The sequence below is a fragment of the Fusarium subglutinans genome (assembly GCF_013396075.1).
Source record: "Fusarium subglutinans strain NRRL 66333 chromosome Unknown NRRL66333_c0000227, whole genome shotgun sequence".
In the NCBI taxonomy this organism is placed as follows: domain Eukaryota; kingdom Fungi; phylum Ascomycota; class Sordariomycetes; order Hypocreales; family Nectriaceae; genus Fusarium; species Fusarium subglutinans.
The window spans coordinates 59,732-72,830 of NW_023502290.1; the positions used below are offsets into that span (position 1 = coordinate 59,732).

Genomic DNA, 13,099 nt, shown 5'->3' on the forward strand with positions numbered 1-13,099 from the left:
GGGTCGTGACTACCTATTTCGTCACGTTTAAGCTGCTGAGCTCCCCTTGGCATGCCCAGCTGGCGACTTATTACAGGGGTGAGGTCGGCCAGAGCCGAGGGATGCTCTCATGTAAATTAGCCTGTAGGTACGGAGTACATACTTGCCTGACCTAGGAAAGTACTGCCCAACCTTACATTACCTTAGGTAGGTTAGTAGGCTAGGGGGGGAAATAAAACACAGACCCAGAGTACTTAAGTAAGATTATTCTTATTATAATTAGTAAAATTAAATAAAAATATTTTCTAAGATATATATATATAAGAATAATTAATAAGATTTTCTCTATCTAATAGTAATATTTTTATATTTTATTTCTTATATTATACTAAGTAATTTAGTAAATATCCTTATAGCATGGTCAGTCTCGAGGTCTGTGTTTTATTTCCCTCAGAGAGTAGGCACCTGGTAGGCTAGCCCACATAAGGACTTGGACCCCTGGCTCCGGACTATAACTGCCAGCTCAACGGGCTAGTGGCTGTGGCAGCGTGGCTCAACCTTCGTTTCTAACGACTACCTACTTTCATGTGAAAATGCTTTTTCACACCACGTCGTGAACTTGACCATGATCAACAACAAAGCTTAAGAGATAAACATACATCAGGCTGGCAAAACCAATCGAAAGTCTACAAATACTGAAATAAAGACGTGGATTCTCTGGAAAGGGGGATAATTTTCTCTTCTAGTCTAGCATCATAACTCTTCACTTTTTTCTTCGCCCTCCATTCGCCGCAGGCTTTCGCTTGGACGTGGATGATGAAGCAGAAGTACGAGGTGGATTCCTCCTGACTGGCTCGGGCTTAGAAGGCTCGGGAGATGATTCCTCAACGACGATCTGAGCTCCACTGCCAACATCATCGCTGGATGTTGTCTCTACTGATGCTTCTCTTTCCTCATCAGACTCATCCTCGCTCTCGCTCTCTTCTTCGCTTGACCCGTTGATTTGACGGGATCCCCGCGATAAACGCTGAGCCCCTGAAAATTGTCTCCATGATCCAGCTGGACTAGCGGCCTGGGCGCCTGGAACCTGGAACTGGAAGGGGTCGAGGGGAGCTTGACTCGAGTTCCTACCCCGACGAACAATCACTGAGCTATCAGAAGGCTGACGACTATTAGAAGGGGCCCTCACTCGACTCTGGGGTCTTTGTGACGAGGTCCCTGAGCGTGGTCGGCCGGCTGTCGCTGGTGGTGGGAAATAGCCCATGGAAGGTCGCGACGAACGGTCTTGATCCTCGGTAAAATTGCTGTTAGAAGAAGATTGCCGGGCTCGCGACTGTGTGCGTGGTTGACCAGAGACTGGGGGTGCTTTCTTTTTGCGCGATGACGGCTCCAGCTGGGTAAGAGGCACAGCGACTCGCTGGTCTTTACGCTTCTTGCCGCTCTTCTTTTTCTTCGCTGCCTCGTCTCTCTTTCGTCGTCGCTCCAGGGCACCCATTTCTTCCTCATTGAGATCAACATCTGTTCTTCCTTTGGCCTTTGCACGCTCGATTCTGTGCATTGCCGACTGGACCAGGGCTTCCTCCCGATCACGAACAGCCAGTTCGGCAAGATACTGTTCAAACTCCTCATCCTCACTGCTCTCACTGTCATCCTCCGAGTCCTCCGAATCCTGGTAATCACCCCTTCGTACCAAGCCCCGTTCTCGATTACCCAAATCTATCCCCGTAAAACGAAGAGAATCGCTAGCAAAGCGTGTACCTGAGCTGGCGCCAACACCTCGTGCATCCTCATCTGAATCCAACTCCTCCACACGAACGTCTCTTCCTTGACGTCCGCGAGACGCAGAGTCCCCGTCTGTTCTCCTCCGACTGCGCCTCGATGGTCTTCCCCATTGGGGCGCGAATTCGGGAGATTGCGGCCGACCACCTAGACCGCCTCCCCGGAAAAAGCCTCATCGATGGGCTTGTCCAAAAATGCAGCGTGACCGAGGATGGTCACGCCAGATGCGCCAATGAGCCAGAGCAGGGTAGTGAAAGGTGAAGCAATCAGACCCAGAGGAACGGCGACGCAAACGAGTGCAGTATAAAGCTGCGAACAAGAAGCACGGAAAGTGCCAATCTCGAGATCATGGCCATCGAGCTTGCCAATGAACCACATGCCGACAACTACAAGGATGATGTCGAAGAGCAGCAACCAGTTTGTGAGCAGGGCGTAAATGCTCAGCATAACAAAGATAACAGCATAGTTGCTGGAGTAGTGGCTCAAGTTGTAGTTGACGCGTGACTGCATCTCAACAAAGTTGGCAGGCTTAGAGAGACGCTTGAAGTCGAGAAACTCGCCAACGGGTCGCAAGTTGGAGAAGCGGCCGCTGAGGGGACCAGATCGAAGGCCCTGGAAGCGATCGCCAAAGTTGAGGCGGGACGTGATAACGTCGAGAGGGATCTGAATGCGAGACATGATGGCTGATTTGTGCGATGAACTCTCGTAGAAAGGGGGTTGATGTTTTTGGCGTGGAAAGAGTATAGACTACCTAGTGAATCGAGTGGATGCTATTATGGCCTCGGAGTGCAGGCAACAGAATTATCGATCCGGACGAGTGACGAAAGCCAATTGCGTGTTCAATGTGAAAAGAATGGATACTCTGGTGATGAGCTGAGTGAAGAAATCAGAAGTTAGCGCAAAGGAAGTGATAATGAATGCGGATTCAGGCGGCAGAGAAAAATTGAGGACAAGCTGGCAGGAAGAGATAGCACATGTTAAGGGGATGGGATACGAGGCGCAGGCTAATCAAAGGGGAAGCCACAAGCAGACGAAAAGGATAACTTCGGTATTTGGGTAAAAAGGGGGGCAAACACACCGAGACGCAGTTTTACCAGCGAATTCGAAAGGGCTTCGAGTCCAAGAATGAACGGAATGTTGCAAGATTAATTGCACTGCGATGTTGGGAGAAGGGGTAGTTTAGGTAGGTAGGTAGGTAGGTAGGTACCTGTAGGTAGGTAATTTGTTGTTCTGTACGGACACTGTCCAGATTACCGATAAGATTGGCTGCCGTTTAGGGGACAACTTTTTTTCCTCCGAGACGTGATTTGCTAGAGGGACGCGTCTCCTGTCAGCTTTGGCTTCCTCGCTTCAGGGCTTCAGGGGGGTCAGTCTCTCCAGCCCGGCAGGGCCAAGACTGACTGATCTCCACCTCACAGCCGAAGGGATTCTCAGAAAGGTACGTACCTCGGAATGGGATCGCAAAGGTGAAGGATGAGGCGGTGATGGCAGGAATTCGATATGTACGAAATATTCGGTCAGGGAGATGAACCAGTAAAGATTGCTGATCTCCAGCCAGTTTTGAACTGGGCTGGCGGCCCGTAACAATGCCTCTCCCTTCCGAAAGAGAGAGGCTCGACGATTATATTTGAGCTCACTTCTTGTCGTCTTCTCCTCTCCAACCCAAACAGATGAGGTTCTATTGGAGGAGGGCCATATCAATGACTGACCTAGAAGAGAAGAAGAAGGGAGAGGGGGAAGGAAGACGAGGGAAGAAGAAGACTAAATACAAAGGCTACCGACTAAGGTAGCTCCGCATTTTCCTTACTTCACTCTTGATACCTTACCTTACCTTACATTGAAATACCCAAGAACAAAAATAAATAAATAAACAAAAGAGCCCAATCACGTACGACACGATCAGCATTGGATCGAATTGCACACCGCAATCCTCTCTTCTTTCCTCTTCCGCTGGGATCCGATGGGGGGGTGGACTTGGCCATCCCAGGAGCTTGCTTGTAGCTCGTACAGCTAAAAACCGGGTTGTAACTTTTTCTTCTTCCTGCTCCCGTCCTCTCCAAACAACGCAAATGCAGAGCAGAGCAGAGAGGGGCCTCACGCTTATGCACGCGACACCAGTTACAGCAAGCCAAGTGGAAGGCGAGGCGTCACCGCTACTGATGTGTGCCTCAGCATCTTTCTCGTTATTCCTCCGGATGCAAGAACTAGGTACTAAACTAGCACCTACAGCTGACTAGGTACCTAGTAGCTTTCTTTTCTGGCAAGTTGGTCTAGATTGTTGTCAACTTTGTTACATTATTATGTAGTACTTTCAGCACATAATAAAGGATTTGAATAATTACCTGTTCAACTGTACTATGAGTAAAGTAACTCTAGGTAGGTATTCATGGTTCTATCAGCCTGTAAGAGGGGAAACTGACAGATACTACGGAGTACGTAGGCTAGGTATGTTAGTAGGTACTAGCTTTTACAGATATCATATGCAATACAACTCAGGCCATATCAGTCAGATCAGCCCACTTCAGCAGAATTGGATCTCTCTCCATTGTATCGTTACACGATCCAACCATCATGATCCACGATCTATCTGTAGATCCACCCAATGCATGCCACTCTGCCACTCCTCGGGGTACAAGAAGACTTCTGACGTTAAATTGAGGTGCCAAAATTACTTAGTCTAAGATTTACCAAAGCTATACTAAATCTATACTAAATTTATCTAAGCTGATCTGAAGACTTTTGTCACCTAAGATAGAGGTCCTAAGTTTTATTACACCCCCTTGCCACTCCAACCTCGAAGCTCCATTATTCAAAGCAGTTCCGGGCTGCCCAAGCTACCAAGCCAGCTCTACCTTGCTTTTCTATGTCCTGCCATCCTAGCTCTCCGATGTTGATCGAAAGATTGAAACTGGCTTCGAGGGTTGTCTTATAAAGAAAGAAAGAAACCAATCCCGCAGGACTAACAATTCCTGCAAGTTACAACCTAACTACTAAACTAGAGCCCTATTCTGGTACCTAGTCTCCTAGACCGACCGTGTCAGATCCTTCATCTTGACTTGCTCCTAGCTACGGAGCAGGACCCATTAATCCATTGCCGACCCCCGTACCCCCGGACCGCTTCCTTGGCTTGTCTCCGAATCGGCCTGAAGCCGAACCGTTCTAAGCCACTCAATCCCTCCCCTCCACTAGAACTGATCACCGTTGCATGAGTGACCGCCATCTGAGAATGAAGATGAGACCCTTATCCTTCGGAAGTCGAGGCCATAAAGTATGCAAATTTTACGACAAGCTTCGAATCAGCATATGCCATCATGAACTTATCTCATGCCATAAAATAATATGTCGAATTCGTACCTGTACATAGGCCATGTGGTCAAAATATAGGATATATGTAAACAAAGTAACGAGCAATGCGGATACTATGCTATCGGCATGATGAGGCATGAAATATCCAGCAACATGCCCAAAGATAATGCCTCACTTATATCTGATATGTTCTTCTTCCAGCTGTATTGAGCTTGTCCGAACAACGCTCGCTATGCCTGTCTCTATTGGCCTTGCCGCGCAACGATATGGGGTATATTTATGAATCGCCAAACACAAACGAACATGACAAAAAGAGAAAACAATATGCTCAACCACCTTTCGCGCTCACACCTCAAAAAAATAATCCTCATCAAGACCATCCCGGCTCGGTATCACTCCAGCTCCGGGCTCCGGGCCGTCAAAAGCTGTGTCCATTCGGACGTTCAATAGTCGGATCTTGAGCCCGTACTCGCTCACCAGATTCACAAGCTTGTTGGTCTCCGCGGTTATGGGTGCTTGGTTCAATAGCATCAAGAGCCCGTCCAGCCACTCCGAGGCCAGGCTGTGGCTTAGTGGCCACAAAGTAAAGATGGGCTGCTCCTTGCTATCCGTTCCCCTTGCCGCCTCCGTTGCGTTTACGAAACTGTAGACGGTGATCTTGGTTGTTGTCTTGGGAGTTGCATCCTTGCCCATCAAATCACTCATGGTGCTCCGGATGTCTTCGTTTGGTGCCGAAACATTGGATACAACAGAGCTGATAGTACTGAGATCGACCTTTTCACCCAATGAATCCAGGCTGGGCGCCGTTACTGTCCTTTCCTCGAAGTCGGCGTAGTGTAGATACCGTCGGTTATGAGAGAGTTTTGCATATCGCCAAGGGGTAGGGGTGAATAGTCTGTGCTTCACTGCGCCATTGTCTCGCTTCGGTATTGGCTTTGAGAACCAAGATCCCTGCAGAAGGCATCGAATTCGCTGCTCCTTGACGAATTGCAGAGCCTCTTGTTTCAACTCTTCTCTCACTTGTTGTAGGTGCTGACCCCATGTGCTTTCGAACGACATTTCCAACAGGCCCATTTGCTGCTCCCGTAGTCGCGGTACGTCGTACTCCTGCATCTCTTCTTCCACTTCGGCCACATCTTTGGTCCTTGTAGCTCCTCCGACAACACAATCGATCAGAATTCTAACCAGCTCGACCACCTTTTCAAAGTCACCCTGTTCCGCGCCAGTGAGTTTCCAGACACGGAAAAAGGCGCACAAGCCGGCAGTGTGTAGCCGAGACCACTGAAGCAGTAGGGGTCGGAATAATCTGTCGTGATCTTTGGCCTCCAGTAACTGGTAGCCCCTGACATCATCCAGATCCGTCTTGTCCACGTCGAAGTGGTCGTACAGTATCATCGTCACAGCGAAACTGGCCCTGGCCACGGGGCAGCGCTCAGGCGTAGGTTTGCCTGCCTGTTCGAGCAGCAGCTTCTGAAATCCATCCTCATTCCTACGGACGTAGTCGGTCAGGTCCATCATACCCAAGAAGCCAGTCATATCGAACTCCTGTGCAGGACTCTCTGTCTCGAAGCCCAGTCTCCTCCATTTTTCGGGATTGTGACGCTTGCTGCCCTTCTTCCCTGGAGCCTCGTGCGACTCTTTTCCCAGAGAATGGCCGTTTACGTGAGCTCGCTCCGGTGCACTCGCTAGGTGAAGTCCCTTGAGAGCCCTTCGGTGCTCCGGTCGCTCGAGATCAACATCAACCTCGCGCCACTTCCTCAATAGAATTTTGGTCAGCGTTTGAAACTCCAGCATGGGATGTGCCAGGTCCTGAAGTGCAGAACTCTGCATAAGCCGGTGAACTGCCTTGATAAGCCCCAAGTCTTGTAGGCGCTTGATGAACTTGGCCCAATCCTCTCCCGAACCTGCGTTAGCCTTTCCACCATTTGTTGTACTCTCGCCCGACACGGCGTCTCGGATCAGGGCGTTGATCAACATCAGCGCATTGGCACACAGGGCATGGTCTGCGCTCTGCAGCTGCTGTATAACCAGCTCGAAGAAGTTTGGGTGCACAGCCACGGCGGGTTTCAGGGCGCGGAAGCCAAAGGTTCCTGGTGTTCGGTTCGCGGCATCACTTTGGTTGGTAGACTGGGAATGGCCAACAAGTGCGACCAAGATAGACATGGCTCCCCTGAGGATGTTGACAAGAGGGTTTGTAACGATCAATTCGACGACACGCTCGACAAGATCGCTTGCGGTTGGACCCTCAAAGATATCCCATCCCATATCAACTTCCAGTAATCGGGTAAGACTTTGAAGAGAGTACGCGAGCGTGTTGCCAGCAGATGTCATGATGAGTCGACGGAGGACGACTAGACCGCCTGAGGATATGAAAACATCGGCAAATGCTGGATCATTAATCGAGTTTTGCAGTTTGAATACTGCCATCTTGCGCGAAGCATCTTCATCGCTCGCCATTCGCGCCAGCAGCGCGGGGATGTCTGCTTGATCCATGGTCGAGGTATTGGTCTTTTGGGTAAACAAACAGAGAGGGGACAACAAAGACCTTATGATGTTGCTATCATTGCCCGGCGATGCATATCAAGAAAGCGATTATATATGTTTCTTATGTGAGTTCGGCGATCAGGCTGTAGTTATGTCGTATGGTTAGGAATATAGGAGCAGGAGATCAGCTTGGCTGCGATTGTGTTGCGTTTCGTCCCCTTAACCTTAACTAAAGTCCTGAACAAAGACCCTGTCGAAATTAAACCAATTGCCAGAAATTGTTTGGGGAAGCTCTCCACACTAACTTGAACTTTAGCCTCTTATAGCTCTTAAGGAGAGGCTTGCGTCTCAGGCTGAAGAGAAGAGTATTGAACCAACCCTGTCACAAGAAAGGCGCTAGCTTTTAGTCAGGTGTGGGATTTGTGGCGAAGAGGCTTATCAAGCCACAGGACGGAAGGCTGGAGTCTTCTATCGCACGTGAGAAGGTACGTACCTCGACAAGCATCTTCGACGCCAGCAGTTGATTTCCATATTCGATCTCAAATCCTTTCCAAGCCTTCAACAACTTGCTATCGCCCCATTTGTCTAGTGTCCACCAGAATCGCAACAATGGCCAATTTTCTTGCCTCAATCTTCGGTACAGAACTTGACAAGGTCAACTGCTCTTTCTACTTCGTAAGTCACTGAAACGCGTCTCAGTCGCAAGTCCCAAGATTACTGACTCTGTCCGCGCCCACGTAGAAAATCGGTGCTTGTCGTCATGGCGATCGCTGCTCGCGAAAACACGTCAAGCCTTCCTACAGTCAGACGATCCTGATGCCCAACCTCTACCAGAATCCGGCTTACGATCCCAAAAATCGAATGAACCCGTCTCAACTGCAGAACCACTTCGACGCCTTCTACGAGGATATCTGGTGTGAGCTTTGCAAATACGGCGAACTTGAGGAGCTTGTTGTTTGTGACAACAACAATGATCGTAAGTCGTCCTCTTTCCACTCTCTGTAGTTTTCCAATGCTAACTTCGAATAGACTTGATCGGCAACGTCTACGCCCGCTTCAAGTATGAAGAGTCAGCCCAGAAGGCTTGCGATGAGCTCAACAGTCGATGGTATGCCGCGCGCCCGATATACTGCGAATTAAGCCCTGTCACCGATTTCCGCGAGGCTTGTTGCCGACTTAATTCTGGAGAAGGTTGTGTTCGAGGAGGCTTCTGCAACTTCATCCATCGAAAGAACCCTAGCGAAGAACTCGATCGCGATCTGACTTTGAGCACAAAGAAGTGGCTAAAGGAACGCGGCCGTGATGAGAAGAGCGCGTCTCGCTCACCTACACCCGAGCCCACAAGACGTCGCTACTAACGGCTTGTATACTGGTACTGAGTGGTGAAGGGCCTTCGATGGGAAGAAATGCAATACGGATGGCACGGTCACGGCGTTTTGGGGCTGGGGATTTGTTCTAATAGTTTTTATGTAAGGATTCTTGGGCCATTCAACCATTACGGATACCCCTCCCTTCATCAAATATATCTCAAAAAGAATATTGCAGTAGTCACCTGGCGGAGGCCGGTGTTGAAACCCTTCTGGCTCTTTGTAAACCCACGGAGAATGTAAAACCCCGTGTATAACTAATCCCGATGCGCGCCGATGTTGATGTAGCCTGCCTGTCCCCTGCTTCCGTCTTAGTCCAACTGTTCCAAGGCAAAGTCAGTCCTCACTGCCTCGTTCCATATCTAAGAGATAACTGATATTCATTTCTTCATCATGTTTTATTGTTGTGTGGCAGACGGTATGTCCTTTTTCAGGTCGTTTGTGAAGTCGATCAGCGGTCCGTCGGCTTTCTTTCCTGTGGAGTTGAGCAAGCCTTGGATCTCAGATTGTTTTGTTCCTTGTTCAGCAGCGGGGACCTGATCCGGCTTAGCAGGCGGAGGTATCTTGTCAAAGTGGATGAGGTTATCGTCGATATGATTCTCTGCCGGTTGAGCTGATGCTGTTTGGGCAGGCTTGGCAGACGGGCTGTGCGGGGGAATGACGTTTCGTTGCTTCGACTTTTGTCCTTTGATGATGGGATAGATTGCCATAATTTGCTCAGCTTGCTTCTCGGGCGTCGCAGCATGGTCACTTGATACGAGTTAGTGAAATGCCAACTACGTAAGTTTGCCAGCACTTACATATTGGCGTTAATGACCCATTCCAAATCTTCTTCGCCTTCTTCCAGTCCACTGGGACCACCTTGGACTCTCCTGAATAGTCGTGGGTGCCACTCGATGTTTTCCTGTGCTCGTTGAGCAGCTTCTTCACGTTGTCGGTCTTCGATCTTGGTCTTCTCGTCTGTGGCAAGTTCATGGTTGCGGTCCTTGACGGCTCTAGCCGTCTTGTCCCACAGTCGCTGAGACTCCCGTTCCTCTTGCTCCTCGATTGGTCGAACAGTTGGCGGTGAGGGCTTTGATCTCAGAGCATTGAAGAACATCTCTCGGTGACCAGTCTAATCATATGAGCTTAAAATGAGCCTGTGTTGCAAATAGGTGTACCAACCGTCATGTCTTTGATGTACATCTCCTCACTCCAGAGGCCAGAGAGCTCAAACAAGACCTCGCCAGTGCTCTCCCGCTTGATCACTCCGCCAATGGCATTATAAGTACCACCGACCCAGCCTTTTGTTTTGAAGTCGACATCAGCAACCAGGTCGAGTTCAGGGCATCGGACAAAGCTATGATCGCCAAGCTCGTACTTCATTTTGCCGAACAGAATGCCTCGGGCATACATGTTGGGTTGGGTAAGAATACTGCATCCTGTTAGAGTATATACGAAGGAATGTGCACTGCAGGGCCACATAGCCATGCAAGAATTGAGTGCGTTGGGCCAACATACTATTGCTCCCCCTTTACAGCGTCCTTTCCGCGGTTCAGCAAACTCAGAAATGCAATACCTTCCATCAGACTGGCGGCAGAATTTCCCAGAAAACGACTCCGAGGCTTGAGAGTTCCGTCAATACGAATGTGGTGGTCTGGGGCCATGTAGAAGTAACTCGACTTGGGTGGGTGGTGGGAAGTCTGTTCAGAGATGTAATATGCGCGCTTTCCATCCTCAAAGTCCCAGTAACAGGTGAAGATCTCACCCAGAATAGGGTTCAGGGGTTTCTTGACGCCTCTACAGATCGTCAGTAACCGGCGCATCGACATTAACAACAAGCACAAACTCACGGAGGACGAATATGCCAACCACTGAGGTAGAACTTGACTACGGATACGAAGCGCTCGACGGGGTCGTCTATGGATGGAATCTGAAGGAGCATTTCGGGGTGGCACATGAAGCTGCAGCCAACAAGTCAACCTCTAGTTTTCATGACTTAGACAGGGAAATTCACTTGGTGATGCGCTCGAGCATACTGCGGGGTTCGAGAATGAAGGTGGGAAGAACGACACGACTCAGATCGGCCCCGGGTCGCAGTTGGGAGATAATATGGGAGAGTACTTGAATGCATCACTATTGTCAGCCCAAGGTCGAAAGGCTGAGGCGGTCGATTTGAGTCGCAAACGCGCCGTTACTGCGAAAGTCGACGCAACCTGCAACGAAGGAGGGGCTCACCATTGCCCTGATCGGGCTCCATCACCAGGGTGTCATCCTCAGCGTCGGGACCACGAGGGTCATCGGCAGAGGAGCGAGTGCCTGCAGGTTGCGAGAACCAGTTTGTCAACATAGCGACTCTTCAGCGGCCAAGAAGAAGAAAAAAAGATTGTTTTTTTTTTTTTTTCGGGAAAAATATAAGGGATTTTGGAGGGGTGCAGATTTGGGAGGGGCAAGAACAGAACTCGATCAATAACTATTAGGTCAGGGATAGGGACAGGGACGGAGGATTCGGATTTGCTGAGTGGGGATCCAATGTGAAAGGATGTGGGTGAGTGAGCGCTTGAACCGAATAGAGAACAGAACAGAACAGAACAGGAGGGGGGGCGCCGTTTACTAGAGCTCCAACTTGCAAGCTACCAAGACCTGTGCCGGTACTGCAGCCTCTAGGTGACGTCTTGAGCAAGGGAGACACCAACGCAAATTCAGTGTAGCGAGCATAAGATTCCACAGGGTCGATTGCGTGTTGAAGCCGTCACAAGAGGTTGCGATTCTTTATAGGACGAGAAAGAGGATAGGCAAACTCACTGGCGGTACTGCCGGTCCTGCGGCGTCCATGAGAGACAAGACCCATGACCACTGTTTCTTGCTGCTAGAGGCTGCTGCCTAGGTTGGGACGTTGGTTTGCGAACGATTTCGTTTGCTGAGGCTCTCAAAAGAATGTCGGTATGGGATACAACCAGATGAACAACTTACGGGACCACAGTCCTTTATCAGAGGCGCAATTCGAGCTTTGTTGGGCTGGGTGCGGGGGCCTTTGTATGATGTAGTTAGGTAGGTAGACAGGAAGTCACAACGGTAACCAGAGAGCTCAAGTGGAGCTCGAGAAATAGCTGTATCGTTTGCGAGCGGTGGTTCGACGGAGGGGAGGTGACGAAGTGAGAATAATTGCTATGGAGTATAAAGCCGAGTTGAGCGAGGTGATATTGAATTGGACTGGACTGGAGAGAAAAAAAGATATCAATAAGAAACGACGAGGCAGTCAGTCACCAAAGATTAGATATCTGGGCAGGTAGGGAGAGAAGAGGGCAATAGCTATGGCAATGACGGAACGGATGGCCCGGTATTGACAAAAACGGTCTTGAAATGACCAGAGTGACGCCAGGGGAGGATGGGCACTGAAAGGATCACGTTTCTGAACACCTTCCAAGGCAGATTAGCTGGCAAGTGGCGGCATCAACCATCTGAGTAGGCATCAAGGATAAGCCTACTACCGTATGTAGGTGCCTACTAGCTATGTATTAAAGATCCAATCATTTCCATGAACCAATCGTCAGATCTGCCCCGCGATGGAGAAGGATTGTCTTTGCGTTGACCAGGAAGTGGGGGCTGATGTCTGCCCTGACTGCCAAGGAATAACCCTGAAGAGTAAACATGTCCCGAGTGGAATCTGTCATGAGGTCTTTGTGTTTGTATAATTCCCTACCCGTGCAGGTAGGGTCAATATGAGTTTTTCCCCCTCTTAACTAGTGCCTGTCGTAAAAGATTACAGCATACGAGTTGATGACTATTCTGGTGTCACAAGCTGAACCTCACTGGAGCTAACTGGGAGCTTACTAGCTTGGACTACTATAGTATTGGGCATAAGTAGGGGCTATTTCTAGAGGCTTTGGTGGTCTGTGCGCTATAACCTTACTATACAAGCCCCTATAAATTAGTAGGCCTATAGTGCCTTTAAAGGTATCTTAATCTAACCTTTAATTTTTATAGCTTATACCTTAGTTAATTAAAATATTAGATTTTATACTAAGCTTTCCTAACTTATTATATAATAAATTTAATTACCTTTATATAAATTACTTTTATACCTATATAGTGCTATAGTAATTAAGAAATATACTATAAATACTATAAATACCTTAATTATAGTTTTAGTAATTATATTATTATTATTTTTTATAAAATAACTAAATTTAAATTAAAATACT

The 13,099-nt window shown here is 48.8% G+C and overlaps 4 protein-coding genes across 4 annotated transcripts; 1 reads left to right on the plus strand and 3 right to left on the minus strand.

Annotated features, from left to right (window-relative positions):
* Nucleotides 1–742: 742 nt before the first annotated feature.
* On the minus strand, nucleotides 743–2,436 carry FSUBG_11657 (COPII vesicles Yip3; the record flags this gene model as incomplete). Its single annotated transcript, XM_036676362.1, has 2 exons — nucleotides 743–1,914; nucleotides 1,965–2,436. The coding sequence occupies 2 exons, from the start codon at nucleotides 2,434–2,436 to the stop codon at nucleotides 743–745; spliced, it is 1,644 nt and encodes a 547-aa protein (XP_036532886.1).
* A 2,973-nt stretch (nucleotides 2,437–5,409) lies between these two features.
* On the minus strand, nucleotides 5,410–7,557 carry FSUBG_11658 (elmo ced-12 family; the record flags this gene model as incomplete). The annotated part of the gene is made up of 1 exon (XM_036676363.1): nucleotides 5,410–7,557. One exon carries the CDS (start codon nucleotides 7,555–7,557, stop codon nucleotides 5,410–5,412), a length of 2,148 nt encoding a protein of 715 aa, XP_036532887.1.
* A 600-nt stretch (nucleotides 7,558–8,157) lies between these two features.
* Nucleotides 8,158–8,906, plus strand: FSUBG_11659 (splicing factor U2AF 23 kDa subunit; the record flags this gene model as incomplete). Its single annotated transcript, XM_036676364.1, has 3 exons — nucleotides 8,158–8,223; nucleotides 8,290–8,524; nucleotides 8,578–8,906. 3 exons carry the CDS (start codon nucleotides 8,158–8,160, stop codon nucleotides 8,904–8,906), a joined length of 630 nt encoding a protein of 209 aa, XP_036532888.1.
* A 407-nt stretch (nucleotides 8,907–9,313) lies between these two features.
* On the minus strand, nucleotides 9,314–11,244 carry FSUBG_11660 (oxysterol-binding protein; the record flags this gene model as incomplete). Its single annotated transcript, XM_036676366.1, has 7 exons — nucleotides 9,314–9,665; nucleotides 9,716–10,029; nucleotides 10,080–10,329; nucleotides 10,416–10,694; nucleotides 10,748–10,858; nucleotides 10,912–11,017; nucleotides 11,133–11,244. 7 exons carry the CDS (start codon nucleotides 11,242–11,244, stop codon nucleotides 9,314–9,316), a joined length of 1,524 nt encoding a protein of 507 aa, XP_036532889.1.
* Nucleotides 11,245–13,099: the final 1,855 nt, after the last annotated feature.